The sequence below is a fragment of the Heptranchias perlo genome, chromosome 7, assembly GCF_035084215.1.
Source record: "Heptranchias perlo isolate sHepPer1 chromosome 7, sHepPer1.hap1, whole genome shotgun sequence".
Lineage (NCBI taxonomy): Eukaryota > Metazoa > Chordata > Chondrichthyes > Hexanchiformes > Hexanchidae > Heptranchias > Heptranchias perlo.
In genome coordinates, this window is record NC_090331.1 from 39121339 (window position 1) to 39143571 (window position 22233).

General features: G+C 47.4%; 1 protein-coding gene across 2 annotated transcripts in view; it reads right to left on the minus strand.

Annotated features, from left to right (window-relative positions):
• Positions 1-22233, minus strand: part of scn1laa (sodium channel, voltage-gated, type I-like, alpha) — a 157989-nt gene that overhangs the window by 37997 nt on the left and 97759 nt on the right. For both annotated transcript variants that reach the window (XM_067987358.1, XM_067987359.1), the window contains exon 22: positions 6647-6700. In XM_067987358.1, the coding sequence (XP_067843459.1) occupies positions 6647-6700 (54 nt within the window). The remainder of the gene's footprint in view (positions 1-6646; positions 6701-22233) is intronic.

Sequence of the window (22233 nt, forward strand, 5' to 3'; positions counted from 1 at the left end):
TCTTTTAGTGTTTCCTTTACCTGTAATGTCGAAAGGATAATTTCTGACTGTTACTGTACTCTCTTCCTTTTCATTTGTTTTAGAATTATTATTTATAGTACCTTTTCCACCTGAGCCCTCCCCCCTCCACCATTTTAAAGTCCTTGTAGCTGCTCTATTTATCCTTTCCGCTAGGACCCTGGTCCCAGCCCGGTTCAGGTGGAGCCCTTCTCAATGGTACAGTTCCCTCCTGTCCCAGTACTGGTACCAATGTCCCATGAAATGGAACCTCTCTTTCCCACACCACTCCTTCAGCCACATGTTCACCTCCCGAATCTGCTTATCCCCATGCCAATTTGCACGTGGCATGGGTAATAATCCAGAGATTATAACCCTTGAGGTCCTGTTTTTTAATTTAGCTCCATCTCTGAACAGGACCTCTTGCCTACTCTTTCCTAATTTTGTTGCTCCCAACATGGACCACGATGACTGGATCCTCCCCCTCCCTCTCCAATATCCATTCAAGCCGGTTCGAGATGTCCCTCACCCTGGCACCAGGTAGGCAACATACCACGAGGGACTCTCAATCCTGCTTACAAAGGATGCTATCTGACCCCTAATTATTGAATCCCCTACAATTACCACATAGCGCTTCTCCTCCTCCTCTTCCTCCTCCTCCTCCTCCCTTTGGCCAGCGTCCTGCTCCAAGGTGCCATGGTCAGCATTCTGGCAGTCTTCTGACAGTCTTTATCCTGATCCTCACAGGTAGCAAGTACATTGTTCCTGTTGAAACGGATCAATTTCTGCGGATCCTTGTTCTCTATCTCACCTGGATTCCCCTTACTCTCTACACTATCGGTCACACCAACCCCGTTCTGATCCTGTACCTCTCTACGAGGTGTGACCAAGGTCTGGAGCAAACTGTCCAGATACTCCTCCCCCTCCCTTATGTGTTGGGGTGTTTCCAACTCACCCTCCAGCTGAATGACTCTGAGCTGGAGAGATTCGAGACGGAGACATCTACTGTAGATGTGTTCGCTTGGGATAGCCTTGTTGTGCACAAACTCCCACATACTGCAGTCCAGACACACAACCTGCTCTGCCATATCTTAATCTATGTTTATTTATCGACAATTACTTTTTAGTCTGTTTTTTTTGCTTTTTTTAGAAAATAAATTTAGCACCTCTTTCCCCTATTTTGGCAATCACTTACAGCTGATTGACTGTTAACTGTTAACTGCCAGAGACTTGCAGTTTCTGTTGACTGTTTAAAACTTTAAAAGAAACTGCAAGTTAGTTAAGTTCTAAGTTAAATTTTAAACTGAATTTTAATTTCAATTCACCCACTACTTTACCACAGAGTCCCACTCTCACCAAATTCTCAAGTTCCCACTCGGTTCACGATCCACTCCATTCAAGATGCGCTCTGTGCTTCAAATGGAATAGGGTGGGTGATATTTTTATCCATAAAAAACAATGGTGTTCCATTCCAGGACTATCTTCCTGGACTAGATGCACACTGTATATCAGGCAGTCTTGTATCTCTGTGATGCACTAAAAGAATTTTGAGTTCAGTGCTACCAACAGTCATATATGTAAACTTCATATCAACATCAACTTTTATTGCTTCTGATTCATTTCAGATGACCAGTCAGTTAAAATTAGTTTTTTTTCAAGTAGCAATTTTTCAGAATGTCCTTGGAGTAAATGATTGTACACCTATGGTTCACACAACATCTGCCGAGAATGAAGTGGGCTTCAGATCGAGAAAGCATTTCCATTATATGTTTGCACAGGTGGTGTGACAATATCCTGATTTATTTCTCAGGAACCACAAGTAACTCTTACATACGAGCCAACTTCAAGTATCTGATTGTTAGATTACATTAATTCCTAATTACATTTGAAGTGAATACAGTCATCTTATTTATGATTTTGTTAAGTCCCCTAAACCAGTTCTTTCATTAGTTTCATTAGCCTCGCCACACTTCCCTCAGCAACTGCTCACCAAATGTCACTAGCCCAGAATTTCCTAAACGGTGTGATCTGCAATTTGCGCCACAAATTACGCCATTTAGTGCTCCGATCTTCCTGTTGTGAACGTACTCCAGAATTTCCTGGAAAAGTAATTTGAATACGCACAGAGACCATAAAGGCGAATCAGGGACCTCAGAAGGCAACACAGCCAATAGCTTTCCCCATCTGCATCAGTGAACTAATTAAGCAGATTAATATTGACATGACCTGAGTCATATAATTTCAAATCCTTTCACCATCCTGCACTTGGTCACTTGCAGAAATTTGTATCAGTTCTGAACATACTCAGCTGCTGTACTCAGTTTTTTTTTTACCATTTATTTAGAAGGTGACAGGGTAGATGCTGAGATGTTGTTTCCAATAGCTAAAGAGTCTAGAACTAGGGGGCTTAGTCTCAGGATAAGGGGTCGGCCATTTAAGATTTAGATGAGGAGGAGTTTCTTCACACTGAGGGTTGTGCATCTTTGGTATTCTCTAACCCAGAGGGCTGTGGATACTGAGTCATTGAATATATTCAAGGTTGAGAATCATAGATTTTTGGACTCAAGGGGAACCAAGGGATATGGGGATCGGGCAGGAAATGGAGTTGAGGTCGAAGCCATGATCTTACCGAATGGCGGAACAGGCTTGAGGGGCTCTACAGCCTATTCCTGCTCCTATTTCTTATGTTCTTATGACATTAACAAGAACATAAGAAATAGGAGCAGGAGTAGGCCATTCGGCCCCTCGAACCTGATCCGCCATTCAAAAAGATCAAGGCTGTTCTTCTACCTCAAATCCACTTTCCCACCATATATCCATATCCCTTGATTCCCTTAGCATCCAAAAATCTATCGATCTCAGTCTTGAATATACTAAACAACTGAGCATCCACAGCCCTCGGGGGTAGAGAATTCCAAAGATTCACAACCCTCTGAGTGAAGAAATTTTTCCTCATCTCAGTCCTAAATGGCCGACTCCTTACCTTGAGACTATGACCCCTAGTTCTAGACTCTTCAGCAAGGGGGAACAGCCTTTCAGCATCTACCCTGTCAAGCCCTGTAAGAATTTTATACATTTCAATGAGATCACCTCTCATTCTTCTAAACTCCAGAAAATATAGGCCCATTCTATTCAATCTCTTCTCATAGGATAACCCCCTCATCCCAGGAATCAATCTAGTGAACCTTCACTGCACTGCCTCTAAGGCAAGTATATCTTTCCTCAGCTAAGGAAACTAAAACTGTTCATGGTACTCCAGGTGTGGTGTCATCAGAGCCCAATATAATTGCAGCAAGACCTCCTTAATCTTATACTTTGCAATAAAGACTAACACATCATTTGCCTTCCTAATTGCTTGCTGTACCTGTAAGGGTACGGTAGCGTAGTGGTTATGTTACTGGGCTAGTAATCCAGAGGCCTGGACTAAAATCCAGAGTCACGAGTTCAAATCCTGCCATGGCGGCTGGCGAATTTAAATTCAATTAATTAAATAAAAAATCTAGAATTAAAATACTAGTATCAGTAATGATAGCCATGAAACTACCAGATTGTCGTAAAAACCCATCTGGTTCACTAATGTCCTTTAGGGAAGGAAACCTGCCGTCCTTACCCGGTCTGGCCTATATGTGACTCCAGACCCACAGCAATGTGGTTGATTCTTAATTGCCCTCTTAGGGATGGGCAATAAATGCCGGCCTTGCCAGCGACGCCCACATCCCGTGAACGAATAAAAAAAAAATGTTAACATTCTGTGATTCGTATACAAGGATACCCGAATCCCTCCAACTACCAACATTTCTTAGTCTCTCACCTTTTAAAAAATATTCTGCTTTTCTATTCTCCACATTATACTTCATCTACCACCTTCCCACCCACTCAACCTGTCTACATCCTTTTCAGCCTCTTTGCGTCCTCCTCACAGCTTACATTCCCACCTAGTTTTGTATCGTCAGCAAACTTGGATACATTACACTCGGTCCCCTCATCTAAGTCATTGATATATAGTGTAGGCAGCTGAGGCCCAAGCACCGATCCTTGCGGCACCCCACCAGTTACAACCTGCCAATCCAAAAGTGACCCATTTATTCCTACTCTCTCTTTTCTGTCCGTTAACCAATCCTCAATCCATGCTAATATATTACCCCCAAATCCCATGAGCCCTTATCTTGTGTAACATCCTTTTGTGTGGCACCTTATCGAATACCTTTTGAAAATCCAAATATACTACATCCACTGGTTCCCCCTTATCTAGCCTGCGAGTTACACCCTCAAAAAGCTTCCGAAAAAGTCTCATTAAAAAAACAGGGGGTGGGAGGTGGGGGGGAAGAGAGCTGAAAGTGGACACTGTTTTGCCCGTTTCTCATGCACGACACGGGGGCAAAAAGGTCCAAATTCCAGGGGGTATGTCCTGTACCCCAATTTCTCTCCACTCTCACTTCCATCAATGGCATGTGCAGGTAATTCATTATTCTGCACTGAGCACACAATATACACTAAACCTATATACAATGATGAATACACATTGATGTGTACATACATGAGCAGTGCAAAAGTTAAAGGAAGTTATGGCACAGCATGAATAAAGGCATAACTCATTTATGCGATAATTTCCTGTGACTTTTAAAGTGTGAAACATACCCAGCACCGTGGACGCGCCATTCTACTGGCACAAGTCTCAAGGAAATTCTCAGTAAAAGTACTTCCTATGAGAAACAAACCATTGAAGTAGGGCAAAACTACAATCACCTATTGATCTTGAAGACCACAATGACTTTGGTAATACTAACTGCATGTGCAGGAAATTAAGCTACTACTGTATGAAAGCTTAAAACAATCATCAAAAATTCCATTCTGCTAAGTGGAGATGTCAACATCTCCACTAAATTAACAGAGAGCAAAATTTCATACAAACGTGTTAAGTATTTGTTTACTAGCATCCCATAATATAATTTATAGTGACTGGAGCTCTTAAAAGGTGAGCAGTTAAATGCAGTAGACTGTACTGGTTATCAGATCATTAATGTCAAGATAACACTTGGAACAACAGCGCAACATCATCACTTAAAAGCCTTACTCCATTTAAAGGGGTGAGGAGGCTCTGGTAAGGGGTCACACAATGGCAGCTGCAAGAGGAAGAAATAAGGTAAGAACCAATTTTTTTCTGAGGCTGATGTTGAAGTTTTGCTGTTAGAAATAAGACAATGGAGGGAGGAATCCATCCAATACAGCAGCATGGATCACATGGAAGGAGGTGGCAATGTCAGTAAGTGGCACCGTGATAATGTCAAGGACCTCCTTAGAGTCAAAAGAAGTTTAATAACCTCACAAAAGCACCAAAGGTAAGTGAGTTGCTAGCTGAATAACAGGAAAGCTTTCTGAAACACAGAGGGGCATGGGTATTCAGTACTCTCACAATGCTCTTACCGGCATCATGTGATTATGTGCTCAAGTCTCTGAAATCATGAACTACTTTCAAAATTATTAACTACTTTACCAAAAAGATAGGTAATAGGACTAATAGCCTATTCAGAGGTAGGATATATCAGACACTAGGGTATTAAAAAGCTGACCAGGTGACCTGGACAAGGAAGAGACTTCGCATTCTATAATCAAGCTGAAAAACCAGTAAGGGATTTCTTTCTTGGCAGTAACTGTAAACTGATTTACTTCTGTCCCTCTCAATAGTTTTTGGTGATTGTCTTTGAGAGCAGCAGAAGATAGGAGGAAGCCAACTTTGTAAGTTTGCCTTGACACAGTTTGATTGGCATCTTGCAGTTTTGCCCACTAATAAAACTGGTCTGTGAGCTGTTATGGTTTTAAAAAAATCTATCCCTGCAACAATGAGCACCAGCCACTGTTAATCCCAGAGGAGGAACTAAAGCAGCAACACTTCTACTATTATGATATCTACAGTATTTGCATGTGTAAATTGTTCACATTGTTTTTCTTTTGGCAATTTTCTCCCTTTACTCCCCTCCACCTCTCCTGAAGGTATTGACTTCTGCTGGGGCACGGTTCTATGGCAAATTGTTAGATGGACTAGACCATTTAGTTCATTTATTCAGTTCAGGTTCTGTGGTTAATTAAATTATTAATTGCCTTGGGTAATAAGATGTGTTATTATATGGAACTGTGGTCTCTCTCTGTGTTGTAGTTATTTGTGATCTAAGATAGTTTGCTCCATGTAATTTTCCATGATGAAGGAGTCTGTCTCACAAACATAGTGGGATAGGAATTTCCAAGCAATCTCCCATATTTTCAATCTCTTTTGGTTGGTTACACTAATATTTTAAATAACACAGAAAATGTGTTTTTCTAAGATAGTCAAAAAGATCATTAAAACAAAATACATTATTTGTAACATACCTCAGCCATATAAACCCAACTGTATGTGGCAATTCTTTTGCATTGTGTGGTAAAATATGTATGACAATCACCAATGTTTTAAATTAGTGATTAATACTCTGGAAATTGTTTTTCACTTCTTGGTTACAGCTTTAATCTGGAGACCATCAATATACAACTACATAGTCAAATATAATGTCAAGAATGTTTTTAAATGGCATAAATTGAATAACTTCTCCTCGTTTTTGTGCATCTGAGCTTGTAAACTAAATATCTATAAATTATACTGACAACGCATACTTACAGCTCTTGAATCAACTGCAGCATACATGACATCCATCCATCCTTTAAACGTTGCCTAAGTAAACAACACAAATAAATAGACATCTGTACAGAATCTAAAACTATAAATTTGTAGCAAGAAAAAAAATGCTTCCCTAATGCACATTGACATTTCTAATGTTTACATCAAAATAAAAGAATTCTGTTCTTTCAACCCTCAAAGCATTTGTCATTACTTCTGCGGACCGTATAATTTTTTTTCATGGGGTACATAGTGAAACATTTACTATGAAAATAATTTCCTTCACCAGTGCCACTCTTATCTTGGATTATCTTTTGCTTGTACTTTTAAACTGCTGGATTATCGAGTAACTGGAATAGATTAATTCTTTTTGCCTTGTTGAAGCTGAAACTAGAATCAGAAAAGAGCAATTTACTGCAGATCGATCATACTGTAGCATCTTCTAACATATACAGTACTATTCACACTTGTATTACTATATTCTTAGTCTTAGGTTTGTTTCCGTTTAGAAGTGACATAATTATACATAGATCAAAATGGAGATATTTCAATCTATAATTATCAGCAATTCTTCATGAGTTTCTGATAATTGAGAACACCTAAATAAAGTAAAAATTTGTACAAAATCCTCTTTTCAGATCTTCCTCACTGGTTGTCTTCTGGTGGCATTTATACTGCAGGTTAGAAGATAAGAAATCTATTTAGTTTAACCCGATAGGGTAGAAACTCTGGTTGCACCACTGCAGCACCAGAAGTGCGGCAGGGCAGGTTTTCCACCAGCCATGATCATGCACTTTTAAGGCCAGCACTAAGTATGCCTGCAGAAAGCAGGTATACAAGTCATACTAGACTGCATGTGGGCTCTACTATGCTGATTTCAAACAGCAATTGATAACATCTTGGGAGCAAAGGAAGAAAACGTAAGACAACCTCAAATTATTGCAGCTTAAATAAAGGCCAACTTAAATTAGTGTAAAGCTATATATCTTAGATTTATCTATCACTCACCAGCTTATTTTCAAACCCTTTCAGGCCTCTTAAGGTTAAAGTTGGCTGCCTTATCTCTACACGAGAGTTCAGGAGCCTTCCAGGCATCCTTCCTCAGGGAACTAAACAGTGCAGCATGCCAAGTCACTTGATGAAATGCCACACTACAGAGTTCTTAGCAGTCCTCTAAATTGTTCACCCTAAGGTTAAGATCCTAAGGCCTCAGGGCAATCTGGCATCATTAATTTGATCTAATCAGCAAACACTGGCTCCAACTAACAGTTTTGGAAAAACTAGAGCAAGATAACAGTAATGTAGATATTCAAGGTTAAAACCAAACATTATCTTCTGGTTAGTCATAGGCACTCTGTGTGGAGTATTTCTCACTGATTTATCATTCAGTGTGTCACAATTTATATTTCTGTCTCTGAAAGGTCAAACTGATATATAGGCTAGGATTTTGACCCGGAGCAGCGAAGGAGGTTTGGGGGGGGGGTCGAATTGTAGATGGGAAACCCAGAAGTACGGGTTTGCCGGACGTCCTTACGATTTTGACGTAAGGGCGTCTTTTATTTTTTTTGTCGGTTTGCCGACCGACTGGCTGGCCTAATTGACAGGCTGGTCTCAGTCGGACTGGAGCAAAGCAAGGAAGAGGACGTGAAAAGGTAAGTCTTCAGGTAAGTCTTTCATTGTATGGATGGGGGTGGGGGTACATGGGTGGGCATAGGGGCTCCTATGGGCATTGGGGTTACAGGGGGGAGTCAGTCATGAGGGGAGGGATCGGGATTCAGTCACTGGGATGGGGGGGGGGATGCCAGGATCGGGGGTCATCGCGGAGGTTCGTGATCATTGGGGGGAGGGATTGGGGGGGGGGGGGTCACTGCAGGTAGGCTTGTTGGGCCTGGCGGGACCACTCCTGCTCCTCTGGGCCCACAAGCTGTGCCAGAAGGGCACTTACCTGCAGTTTCGGGTCTTCTCACCTCCTCTCATGTGGCGTGAAGGAGAAGGCCCGGGAGTCCCGGCCCGCAGGGGCTGAAATCGCAAAACCTGAAAAAAATGGAGGCCTGCAGCCTCCTTGAAAGGTTTAATGACCAACTCGCCTCCTGGGAGCGGGTTGGTCGCCTGCCCCTTGTCCCGCCCCAGTGAAAGCCGGAAATGGGCGGGTTGGAGGTGGGTCTGAAATTGTTGCGATTTTCAATGCTCCCCCGCCCCCAACCCACCATTTGTCAATGTTAAAATTCTGCCCATAGTATCTTTGGTCCATTTGAATGGTGATCTGGTAAATTGAAAATAAAATTACTTGGTCAATAAGCACCACTGTGGCTGTCTTTTTCTGAATGTACCACAATGTAAATACAATGCCTATTAGATATCAATAAAATATAAATATATATAATTACCATTATGATATGACAGGGAAATCTTGCCTGCCAGAAGCACATAACAGAAATCAGGTGCGACACGTACCAAAATTGCCGACGTGCTGCGGAAGAGCAAAGTTCTTCACTGGCATTGTGAAGCCAAACAATTACGTGTTTGACTTAATTAAAATCTAACAAAGGTAACAATCCATCTTTGTGTGTCCATGATACAAATTTCGAATCTGCACTAGATAGTCTCTTGGGTTCAGAGTCATTAGGCAATCCCATAAGCGGAGATGTGTTACCTACAATCAGAAGGTTACCTTTATTGTCCAGTATCTAGATATTGGATACCGCAACCCAGGGATTGTAACAACGAAACCACTCTTTATCTGAACTGGTTACAGTAATCTTACATGTGCCATCATATGCATTTCTCCAATCTTTCAGAAGGCAGATTCATACACACTCTAGTGAAATAAGGCCAGTTGTAACCCAACAAGCTGATTTACCTTACATATAATATGTGAATGAACAGAATGTTTACAGCGAAACTTTAATGTTTCATAATATTACTCATAACACAGTAAATAAAGTACGCCACATTATCCCCATTAGTGGGCTAAATACTTTTTTGACTATCAATTCTCAAACTATTCAGCAAAAAAAAAAGGGAGATCTTGTTTGCAGTGTTGACTACTATTCCAGGTTTCTCTCGAATGTCTGTCCTTTCTTCGCTGGACAGGAAGCCAGAGGCTTGACCTCTGACCCTTCATCAGCTTTCTGTGCCCAAGGATTGGCCAGTCAAGCAGCTAAATAAAACAGCTACCCCTAATGAGATTACATAAATGAAATCATTCCAATACATTATATGTGAATGTTTACTGGAATGTCTTAATAAACCTTCATTATCTCGAGCTCAAGCACAATTCTGCATCTAATTCACATTTCTGAATTTGAATCCGGCTCTCTTGTCACTAATTCCCTATCAACATCTACCTCTGGTCAAATGATAGAAGTATCCCAAAGCATGTAGGCGACAACAACTAAAATAATCCTGGCACATAACCAGGGCTTTGAGTCTGCCACACATAAAGGTAGGAAGCTAGCAGAGCTGTTTCAGGGTTCTCTGGAGGCTTCTCAAGAATCTTCCATAATTACTCCTTCCAATAGTGCATCATCTACGAGAAGTACATGAGAAAGAATATGGCAGGCTTGCTTGTGAATTACAAGGGAATAGCATGGCAGCGCATCACAATAAACATGTTGTACACACAAGCCAATAAATTATTGCCCATATTGGTGGACAAATGTTTTTCTTCAATGTTACTCTGCCTTCTATTTTAACAGGTGTGTTAATCCATTTAAAATAAGTGAGTTATAGCCTACATTAAAATTGTGAGCAACACATTAAGTGTTGTTGGCTATATCAACGCCCTATTCTCTCTAAATCAATAAAAGCAAATGTTGACTACCATAAAGTTTTCAATCTTCTTAGTGTAAAATTATTAGAAGAAAAAACAATTATTGGTATATACCAACAGGAAGAAAAATATTTTGTCTTGTGTCCAAAAAATTCTGAGAAATTTTAATTAAAGTACACATGCAGTGTTCATCTTCTGTCCTTCTGCTTGTAGAAAGATGAGTGCCCACTGCTCTTGTGCCATTTGGGATGTTGGATGGTGCACTGAAGTGGATGAATGTTTCCCCCCATTCTCTTCTTGGGCCACATCTTGCAACTTTTCTTTGGCAAGGATGTGTACACCTCTATCAACAGCAATATTTTGCATTATGCAATATATTATAATTATTCTGCCAAGATAGGAGTTCCACAAATTATCATCAGTCACATTTTGAGCAGGTAATTAATGTCTCTCCAGAGCCTTCTTTGTATTTTGTCTTCCTCTTGAACAATTGGGGAAACCTTGATTCATTTAAAGTGTGAGCATTGTAAGTACTCCCCAAGACCACTATTTATTTTGCCAGTTGTTATATACTATCTGCACACTGAACGAGCAGTAAACCTTTTCTGTTGACAGGAAGAAGGGCATTGCATACAGCAAAGAGCAAAAGTGGTAATGGGGGTGTTATCAGTGTTGCCTTGTACTCAGGAAATGCAACATGACTGACAAAATTGGATGTTTCTCTGCAAGTGGTTCTATGTTCCACAGTTGAACTTGATGTCAATAATGGCTGGAAAGGACATCTGCAACTTCAGTGATGTAGTGGTGAACTGCATCCAAATGATGTCTCCTGTTGCTGCCTAGTAACACCCATTGGCAAAGAAGTTGAGCCCCATGGATTCTTTCACTGAGAATTCTGTCGGGATGGTGTTCAATGATTGCATATCTGATCCTGGGTGCTGACGTAGTTCTAAGATCACAATGCTTTTGAGGCTCACCTTCCTAAACAATGTGCCTTGCTGAGGTCCATGTGATAGTGGTACTCACAGTGCATCGGGGGTAGTAGTAGTAAACCATCTCCCGTAGCCTTTAAACTTGCATGCTGTGGTCTCCTGCCATTGTTGTTTCTCCTCCTTCAAAGTGTCCGGCATTGACAGATTTGATCTGGCACCCATACTGCAGAGTTCACTGAAAGAACTGTCCTTTAGGCAATAAGTCCTGCTCTGCTCATCACTGGAAGTCTACTGGCTCCCTTTGAGGTATTAAGATCAGCTTTAAGAGTAAGAAACTTATGCAGTATGAGAATTAAATAATTCTTGAGTAAATTTGCAAAGTCCATGTTAATTGTTGCTTAACAGGCAAAAATAGCATAACTGCAGGTATATGTGTATTGTGCATTTGTACTATTTATTTCTGGAAGCAAGTTAGGAACATGACGAAAATAAGTAATAGTTCATTAATATTAATTCACAAAAATTGCTACCTCTTATTACACACTTATGGCTTGTGCTAGCTATGTTCTGCAGGGCAAATTAAGTGCTTTTAAGTCTTAGTTTAAATATAATGATGACTTTAAGATACTGGGGGGAGGTTTCCTCTATGTGCTAGAGGTAATGGAATCATAAACTATTTAAAAACACGTTTATGATTTTGTTACACTAATTAAAAATCTTCCATAAATTTATTCAGGCATCCACAGAGGGAGCCTGACAGGGACAGCTAGGTAATTCTAGCAGTACTGCAACAGGGCATTCATTGCAACATGCAAAATTTAAAGGAGGCAGAAGCCCATGAAGGCTTGCAGGAATTTTTTTGAAAGGGCTCTGAATGAGCCAACATCTCCGATCCTAACATCAGGAGGGCAGAAGAGAGGGAGAAGTGGCCATTACAAGATCCTCTCCCTCATTTAGCATCTTCATCGATCTTCCCACTACTGAGTTAACAAGTACTGCCATCCCTCTCCTGGTCTTACTGTGAGTTGGTGGTACAAATGCAGGAAGAAATGTAAATCGGTCGGTTTCCCTAGCCCACATCTTCCCCGTTGTCATTTAAATGTGGCAGGGCGGTCAATGGGTGGGCAACCGAGACCCCTGCTTGGGGGGAGGGTGTGGTGGGAGAGAACACACTTGCTAACAGTGTTTTAAGGGGCAGAAATTTGGCATTAGGCTTCCTCACCTAATTTTCCTTGCTCTACTGCCTTTATACTGCTCAAGGGAAATACAGGCCAATATATTGCATGACTGACACAATCTTATTGATACTAAAAGATACAGGCCCCAGGAATACTATATTTGTTATACTATTTACTGACCACTTTACAAAACTTGCTTAGAGATGCAAGTAAAAAAGCTGCATTTATATAGCACCTTTCATGACCTTAGGACGTCCCAAAGCATTTCATGGAAAATTCATTATTTTTTAAGTGTTGTCACTGTTGTTTTGTACACAAATACAACACCCAACCTTTATACAGTAAGGACCCACAAATAGCAAAAAAGATAAATGACTGGGTAATTTGTATGGTGTTTGTTGAAGGATGAATGATGGGCAGGACACTGAAAGAACTCCTGACTCTTCTTCGAACAGTGCCATGGGATCCTTTGCGTCCACTTGAACAGATGGGTGGGAGCTCAGTTTAACATTTCATCCAAAAGACAACAACTCTGACAATGCAGCACTACCTCAGAACTGTACTGAAGTATTAGCATAGATTATGTACCGAGTCCTGGAGAGGAGCTTGAATCCACAACCTTGGAACACAGAGGTGAGACTGAGCCAAGCTGACACTCAGTTTGTACTTTCCTTTCCAAAACCTATTATTTACATCATTTTTTGCTGTTTTCTCTCATGATGGATTTGAAGTGCTTGCTGCAGATTTACATTTGTTGATTTTTCCCTCTTCCTTCCTCTAAACCTGCCTTATCTTTCTCTGTTCCATTACTGCAAAATATGGTGGATTTGATGTTCTTGCTGAAGCTGTTCTTGTGCAGCACTGCAACAGGGACTTTCCTACTATCAATTCTCCAGTGTCCAGCACCATGAACGTTTGCCATGGACCAGCCAAGCTAACTGACTGACTCTGGGTACAAAGCCTGACAATAGCATCAAAGTGACTCATAAACAACATCCTCCATTCCTGGTACAACTTTTAATCCCTCTCAGTGACACATAAAAAAACCTCATCCCAAAAAACACCATGAGCTCAATTTTTTTTATTTAATGGCTAAAACTGTATAAAATGCTCAAAAAATTAAATCCATTTTTTTTCTGCCAATTATGCCTCAGTTGTTATTTACAAATGTTCTGCCTGGTAGTCACATGACATGGATTATCCGTGTATTTGGGATATTATGGTTCCACAAAAGCAGAGTGAAAACTACAACTCCCAAGGTGCATCTCTCTCAAATGTACAGATTTTTTCCAGAGCAGACTGGAAACTCCCAGGAGTTACATTACGAGGGCACTGTAAATAACATTTTTATGTGTAAATTTAGTGATTTGCTTAAGAATGATTTCAGAGTAATTTTTAATGTGCTGTTATGATGCCCGAGAGAGGAGCGAGAGCGGGAGGTGATAAAGCCCGAGAGTAGGAGAGCGGGAGGTGATAATACCCGAGAGTAGAACGAGAGCGGGAGGCGAAAAAGCCCGAGAGTAGAACGAGAGCGGGAGGTGATAAAGCCCGAGAGTAGAACGAGAGCGGGAGGTGATAATACCCGAGAGTAGAACGAGAGCGGGAGGCGAAAAAGCCCGAGAGTAGAACGAGAGCGGGAGGTGATAAAGCCCGAGAGTAGAACGAGAGCGGGAGGTGATAATACCCGAGAGTAGAACGAGAGCGGGAGGCGAAAAAGCCCGAGAGTAGAACGAGAGCGGGAGGTGATAAAACCGGAGAGTAGAACGAGAGTTGAGAAAGCCCGAGAGTGGAACGAGAGTGTAAAAGCCCGAGAGTAGAGCGAGAGGTAATAAAGCCCGAGACTGGAGCGAAAGGTGATAAAGCCCGAGAGTGGAGTAGAGCAGGAGGCGATAATGCCCGAGAGTAGAGTGAGAGCAAGAGGTGATAAAGCCCGAGAGCAGAGCAAGAGGTGATAAAGCCCGAGAGCAGAGCAAGAGGTGATAAAGCCCGAGAGCAGAGCAAGAGGTGATAAAGCCCGAGAGTAGAGCGAGAGCGGGGGACAATAAACCCTGAGAGTGGAGCGGGAATCGATAAAGCCCGAGAGTAGAGTGGGAAGCGATAAAACTCGAGAGTAGAACGAGAGTGGGAGGTGATAAAGCCCGAGAGTGGAGCGAGAGGTGATAAAGCCCGAGAGTAGTGTGGGAGGTGATAAAGCCCGAGAGTGGAGCGAGAGGTGATAAAGCCCGAGAGTAGTGCGGGAGGTGATAAAGCCCGAGAGTGGAGCGAGAGGTGATAAAGCCCGAGAGTAGTGCGGGAGGTGATAAAGCCCGGGAGTGGAGCGAGAGGTGATAAAGCCCGAGAGTAGTGCGGGAGGTGATAAAGCCCGAGAGTGGAGCGAGAGGTGATAAAGCCCGAGAGTGGAGCGAGAGGTGATAAAGCCCGAGAGTAGTGCGGGAGGTGATAAAGCCCGGGAGTGGAGCGAGAGGTGATAAAGCCCGAGAGTGGAGCGAGAGGTGAGAAAGCCCGAGAGTGGAGCGAGAGGTGATAAAGCCCGAGAGTGGAGCGAGAGGTGATAAAGCCCAAGAGTGGAGCGAGAGGTGAGAAAGCCCGAGAGTAGTGCGGGAGGTGATAAAGCCCGAGAGTAGTGCGGGAGGTGATAAAGCCCAAGAGTGGAGCGAGAGGTGATAAAGCCCAAGAGTGGAGCGAGAGGTGATAAAGCCCGAGAGTAGTGCGGGAGGTGATAAAGCCCGAGAGTGGAGCGAGAGGTGATAAAGCCCAAGAGTGGAGCGGGAGGTGATAAAGCCCGAGAGTAGTGCGGGAGGTGATAAAGCCCGAGAGTGGAGCGAGAGGTGATAAAGCCCGAGAGTGGAGCGAGAGGTGAGAAAGCCCGAGAGTGGAGCGGGAGGTGATAAAGCCCGAGAGTGGAGCGAGAGGTGATAAAGCCCGAGAGTAGTGCGGGAGGTGATAAAGCCCGGGAGTGGAGCGAGAGGTGATAAAGCCCGAGAGTGGAGCGAGAGGTGATAAAGCCCGGGAGCGGAGCGGGAGGTGATAAAGCTCGAGAGTGGAGCGAGAGGTGATAAAGCCCGAGAGTGGAGCGAGAGGTGATAAAGCCCGAGAGGAGTGCGGGAGGTGATAAAGCCCGGGAGTGGAGCGAGAGGTGATAAAGCCCGAGAGTGGAGCGAGAGGTGATAAAGCCCGGGAGCGGAGCGGGAGGTGATAAAGCTCGAGAGTGGAGCGAGAGGTGATAAAGCCCGAGAGTGGAGCGAGAGGTGATAAAGCCCGAGAGTGGAGCGAGAGGTGATAAAGCCCGAGAGTAGTGCGGGAGGTGATAAAGCCCGGGAGTGGAGCGAGAGGTGATAAAGCCCGAGAGTGGAGCGAGAGGTGATAAAGCCCGAGAGTGGAGCGAGAGGTGAGAAAGCCCGAGAGTGGAGCGAGAGTGAGAAAGCCCGAGAGTAGTGCGGGAGGTGATAAAGCCCGAGAGTAGTGCGGGAGGTGATAAAGCCCGAGAGTGGAGCGAGAGGTGATAAAGCCCGAGAGTAGTGCGGGAGGTGATAAAGCCCGAGAGTGGAGCGAGAGGTGATAAAGCCCGAGAGTAGTGCGGGAGGTGATAAAGCCCGAGAGTGGAGCGAGAGTGAGAAAGCCCGAGAGTAGTGCGGGAGGTGATAAAGCCCGAGAGTGGAGCGAGAGGTGATAAAGCCCGAGAGTGGAGCGAGAGGTGATAAAGCCCGAGAGTGGAGCGAGAGTGAGAAAGCCCGAGAGTAGTGCGGGAGGTGATAAAGCCCGAGAGTGGAGCGAGAGGTGATAAAGCCCGAGAGTAGAGCGAGAGGTGAGAAAGCCCGAGAGTGGAGCGAGAGGTGATAAAGCCCGAGAGTGGAGCGAGAGTGAGAAAGCCCGAGAGTAGAGACGGAGGTGAAAAAACCCGAGAGTAGAGCGAGAGGTGATAAAGCCCAAGAGTGGGAGGTGATAAAGCCCGAGGGTGGAGCGAGAGGTGATAAAGCCCGAGAGTGGAGTGAGAGCGGGAGGTGATAAAGCTCGAGAGTGGAGCGAGAGCGGGAGGTGATAAAGCCCGAGAGTGGAGCGAGAGGTGTTAAAGCCCGAGAGTGGAGCGAGAGGTGTTAAAGCCCGAGAGTGGAGCGAGAGTGAGAGGTGATAAAGCCCGGGAGTGGAGCGAGAGCGGGAGGTGATAAAGCCCGAGAGTGGAGCGAGAGGTGATAAAGCCCAAGAGTGGAGAGGGAGGTGAGAATGCCCGAGAGTGGAGCGAGAGGTGAGAATGCCCGAGAGTGGAGCGAGAGGTGAGAATGCCCGAGAGTGGAGCGAGAGCGGGAGGTGAGAAAGCCCGAGAGTGGAGCGGGAGGTGATAAAGCCCGAGAGTGGAGCGGGAGGTGATAAGCCCGAGAGTGGAGCGGGAGGTGATAAAGCCCGAGAGTGGAGCGGGAGGTGATAAGCCCGAGAGTGGAGCGAGAGGTGATAAAGCCCGAGAGGAGAGCGGGAAGTGATCAAGCCGAGAGCACAGCGAGAGCGGGAGGCGATAAAGCCCGAGAGTAGAGTGGGAAGCGATAAAGCCTGTGAGTAGAATTAGAGTGGGAGGTGATAAAGCCCGAGAGTAGAGCAAGAGGTGAGAAAGCCCGAGAGTAGAGCAAGAGGTGAGAAAGCCCGAGAGTAGAGCGAGAGGTGAGAAAGCCCGAGAGTGGAGTGGGAAGCGATAAAGCCCGAGAGTAGAGCGAGAGCGGGAGGTGATAAAGCCTGAGTGTAGAGTGGGAGGTGAGAACGCCCGAGAGTGGAGCGGGAGGTGATAAAGCCCGGGAGTGAGCGGGAGGTAATAAAGCCCGAGAGTGGAGCGAGAGGTGATGAGCCCGGGAGTGGAGCGGGAGGTGATGAGCCCGGGAGTGGAGCGGGAGGTGATGAGCCCGGGAGTGGAGCGGGAGGTGATGAGCCCGGGAGTGGAGCGGGAGGTGAGAAAGCCCGAGAGTGGAGCGAGAGGTGATGAGCCCGGGAGTGGAGCGGGAGGTGATGAGCCCGGGAGTGGAGCGGGAGGTGAGAAAGCCCGAGAGTGGAGCGGGAGTTGATAAAGCCCGAGAGCGGAGCGGGAGGTGATGAGCCCGGGAGTGGAGCGGGAGGTGATGAGCCCGGGAGTGGAGCGGGAGTTGATAAAGCCCGAGAGTGGAGCGGGAGTTGATAAAGCCCAAGGATGGAGCGGGAGTTGATAAAGCCCGAGCATGGAGTGGGAGGTGATGAGCCCGAGAGTGGAGCGGGAGGTGATGAGCCCGGGAGTGGAGCGGGAGTTGATCAAGCCCGGGAGCGGAGTGGGAGGTGATAAAGCCCGGGAGCGGAGCGGGAGGTGATAAAGCCCGAGAGTAGAGCGAGAGGTGATAAAGCCCGGGAGTGGAGCGAGAGGTGATAAAGCCCGAGAGTAGTGCGGGAGGTGATAAAGCCCGAGAGTGGAGCGAGAGGTGATAAAGCCCGAGAGTGGAGCGAGAGGTGATAAAGCCCGAGAGTAGTGCGGGAGGTGATAAAGCCCGGGAGTGGAGCGAGAGGTGATAAAGCCCGAGAGTGGAGCGAGAGGTGAGAAAGCCCGAGAGTGGAGCGAGAGGTGATAAAGCCCGAGAGTGGAGCGAGAGGTGATAAAGCCCAAGAGTGGAGCGAGAGGTGAGAAAGCCCGAGAGTAGTGCGGGAGGTGATAAAGCCCGAGAGTAGTGCGGGAGGTGATAAAGCCCAAGAGTGGAGCGAGAGGTGATAAAGCCCAAGAGTGGAGCGAGAGGTGATAAAGCCCGAGAGTAGTGCGGGAGGTGATAAAGCCCGAGAGTGGAGCGAGAGGTGATAAAGCCCGAGAGTAGTGCGGGAGGTGATAAAGCCCGAGAGTGGAGCGGGAGGTGATAAAGCCCGAGAGTGGAGCGAGAGGTGATAAAGCCCAAGAGTGGAGCGGGAGGTGATAAAGCCCGAGAGTAGTGCGGGAGGTGATAAAGCCCGAGAGTGGAGCGAGAGGTGATAAAGCCCGAGAGTGGAGCGAGAGGTGAGAAAGCCCGAGAGTGGAGCGGGAGGTGATAAAGCCCGAGAGTGGAGCGAGAGGTGATAAAGCCCGAGAGTAGTGCGGGAGGTGATAAAGCCCGAGAGTGGAGCGAGAGGTGATAAAGCCCGAGAGTAGTGCGGGAGGTGATAAAGCCCGGGAGTGGAGCGAGAGGTGATAAAGCCCGAGAGTGGAGCGAGAGGTGATAAAGCCCGAGAGTGGAGCGAGAGGTGAGAAAGCCCGAGAGTGGAGCGAGAGTGAGAAAGCCCGAGAGTAGTGCGGGAGGTGATAAAGCCCGAGAGTGGAGCGAGAGGTGATAAAGCCCGAGAGTAGTGCGGGAGGTGATAAAGCCCGAGAGTGGAGCGAGAGTGAGAAAGCCCGAGAGTAGTGCGGGAGGTGATAAAGCCCGAGAGTGGAGCGAGAGGTGATAAAGCCCGAGAGTGGAGCGAGAGGTGATAAAGCCCGAGAGTGGAGCGAGAGTGAGAAAGCCCGAGAGTAGTGCGGGAGGTGATAAAGCCCGAGAGTGGAGCGAGAGGTGATAAAGCCCGAGAGTAGAGCGAGAGGTGAGAAAGCCCGAGAGTGGAGCGAGAGGTGATAAAGCCCGAGAGTGGAGCGAGAGTGAGAAAGCCCGAGAGTAGAGACGGAGGTGAAAAAACCCGAGAGTAGAGCGAGAGGTGATAAAGCCCAAGAGTGGGAGGTGATAAAGCCCGAGGGTGGAGCGAGAGGTGATAAAGCCCGAGAGTGGAGTGAGAGCGGGAGGTGATAAAGCTCGAGAGTGGAGCGAGAGCGGGAGGTGATAAAGCCCGAGAGTGGAGCGAGAGGTGTTAAAGCCCGAGAGTGGAGCGAGAGGTGTTAAAGCCCGAGAGTGGAGCGAGAGTGAGAGGTGATAAAGCCCGGGAGTGGAGCGAGAGCGGGAGGTGATAAAGCCCGAGAGTGGAGCGAGAGGTGATAAAGCCCAAGAGTGGAGAGGGAGGTGAGAATGCCCGAGAGTGGAGCGAGAGGTGAGAATGCCCGAGAGTGGAGCGAGAGGTGAGAATGCCCGAGAGTGGAGCGAGAGCGGGAGGTGAGAAAGCCCGAGAGTGGAGCGGGAGGTGATAAAGCCCGAGAGTGGAGCGGGAGGTGATAAGCCCGAGAGTGGAGCGGGAGGTGATAAAGCCCGAGAGTGGAGCGGGAGGTGATAAGCCCGAGAGTGGAGCGAGAGGTGATAAAGCCCGAGAGTGGAGTGAGAGCGGGAGGTGATAAAGCTCGAGAGTGGAGCGAGAGCGGGAGGTGATAAAGCCCGAGAGTGGAGCGAGAGGTGTTAAAGCCCGAGAGTGGAGCGAGAGGTGTTAAAGCCCGAGAGTGGAGCGAGAGTGAGAGGTGATAAAGCCCGGGAGTGGAGCGAGAGCGGGAGGTGATAAAGCCCGAGAGTGGAGCGAGAGGTGATAAAGCCCAAGAGTGGAGAGGGAGGTGAGAATGCCCGAGAGTGGAGCGAGAGGTGAGAATGCCCGAGAGTGGAGCGAGAGGTGAGAATGCCCGAGAGTGGAGCGAGAGCGGGAGGTGAGAAAGCCCGAGAGTGGAGCGGGAGGTGATAAAGCCCGAGAGTGGAGCGGGAGGTGATAAGCCCGAGAGTGGAGCGGGAGGTGATAAAGCCCGAGAGTGGAGCGGGAGGTGATAAGCCCGAGAGTGGAGCGAGAGGTGATAAAGCCCGAGAGTGGAGTGGGAAGCGATAAAGCCCGAGAGTGGAGCGGGAGGTGATAAAGCCCGAGAGTGGAGCGGGAGGTGATAAGCCCGAGAGTGGAGCGAGAGGTGATAAGCCCGAGAGTGGAGCGAGAGGTGATAAAGCCCGAGAGTGGAGCGGGAGGTGATAAGCCCGAGAGTGGAGCGAGAGGTGATAAAGCCCGAGAGGAGAGCGGGAAGTGATCAAGCCGAGAGCACAGCGAGAGCGGGAGGCGATAAAGCCCGAGAGTAGAGTGGGAAGCGATAAAGCCTGTGAGTAGAATTAGAGTGGGAGGTGATAAAGCCCGAGAGTAGAGCAAGAGGTGAGAAAGCCCGAGAGTAGAGCAAGAGGTGAGAAAGCCCGAGAGTAGAGCGAGAGGTGAGAAAGCCCGAGAGTGGAGTGGGAAGCGATAAAGCCCGAGAGTAGAGCGAGAGCGGGAGGTGATAAAGCCCGAGAGTAGAGCGAGAGCGGGAGGTGATAAAGCCTGAGTGTAGAGTGGGAGGTGAGAACGCCCGAGAGTGGAGCGGGAGGTGATAAAGCCCGGGAGTGAGCGGGAGGTAATAAAGCCCGAGAGTGGAGCGAGAGGTGATGAGCCCGGGAGTGGAGCGGGAGGTGATGAGCCCGGGAGTGGAGCGGGAGGTGATGAGCCCGGGAGTGGAGCGGGAGGTGATGAGCCCGGGAGTGGAGCGGGAGGTGATGAGCCCGGGAGTGGAGCGGGAGGTGAGAAAGCCCGAGAGTGGAGCGAGAGGTGATGAGCCCGGGAGTGGAGCGGGAGGTGATGAGCCCGGGAGTGGAGCGGGAGGTGAGAAAGCCCGAGAGTGGAGCGGGAGTTGATAAAGCCCGAGAGCGGAGCGGGAGGTGATGAGCCCGGGAGTGGAGCGGGAGGTGATGAGCCCGGGAGTGGAGCGGGAGTTGATAAAGCCCGAGAGTGGAGCGGGAGTTGATAAAGCCCAAGGATGGAGCGGGAGTTGATAAAGCCCGAGCATGGAGTGGGAGGTGATGAGCCCGAGAGTGGAGCGGGAGGTGATGAGCCCGGGAGTGGAGCGGGAGTTGATCAAGCCCGGGAGCGGAGTGGGAGGTGATAAAGCCCGGGAGCGGAGCGGGAGGTGATAAAGCCCGGGAGTGGAGCGGGAGGTGATCAGGCCCGGGAGTGGAGCGAGAGGTGATAAAGCCCGAGAGTAGTGCGGGAGGTGATAAAGCCCGGGAGTGGAGCGAGAGGTGATAAAGCCCGAGAGTGGAGCGAGAGGTGATAAAGCCCAAGAGTGGAGCGAGAGGTGAGAAAGCCCGAGAGTAGTGCGGGAGGTGATAAAGCCCGAGAGTAGTGCGGGAGGTGATAAAGCCCAAGAGTGGAGCGAGAGGTGATAAAGCCCAAGAGTGGAGCGAGAGGTGATAAAGCCCGAGAGTAGTGCGGGAGGTGATAAAGCCCGAGAGTGGAGCGAGAGGTGATAAAGCCCGAGAGTAGTGCGGGAGGTGATAAAGCCCGAGAGTGGAGCGGGAGGTGATAAAGCCCGAGAGTGGAGCGAGAGGTGATAAAGCCCAAGAGTGGAGCGGGAGGTGATAAAGCCCGAGAGTAGTGCGGGAGGTGATAAAGCCCGAGAGTGGAGCGAGAGGTGATAAAGCCCGAGAGTGGAGCGAGAGGTGAGAAAGCCCGAGAGTGGAGCGGGAGGTGATAAAGCCCGAGAGTGGAGCGAGAGGTGATAAAGCCCGAGAGTAGTGCGGGAGGTGATAAAGCCCGAGAGTGGAGCGAGAGGTGATAAAGCCCGAGAGTAGTGCGGGAGGTGATAAAGCCCGGGAGTGGAGCGAGAGGTGATAAAGCCCGAGAGTGGAGCGAGAGGTGATAAAGCCCGAGAGTGGAGCGAGAGGTGAGAAAGCCCGAGAGTGGAGCGAGAGTGAGAAAGCCCGAGAGTAGTGCGGGAGGTGATAAAGCCCGAGAGTGGAGCGAGAGGTGATAAAGCCCGAGAGTAGTGCGGGAGGTGATAAAGCCCGAGAGTGGAGCGAGAGTGAGAAAGCCCGAGAGTAGTGC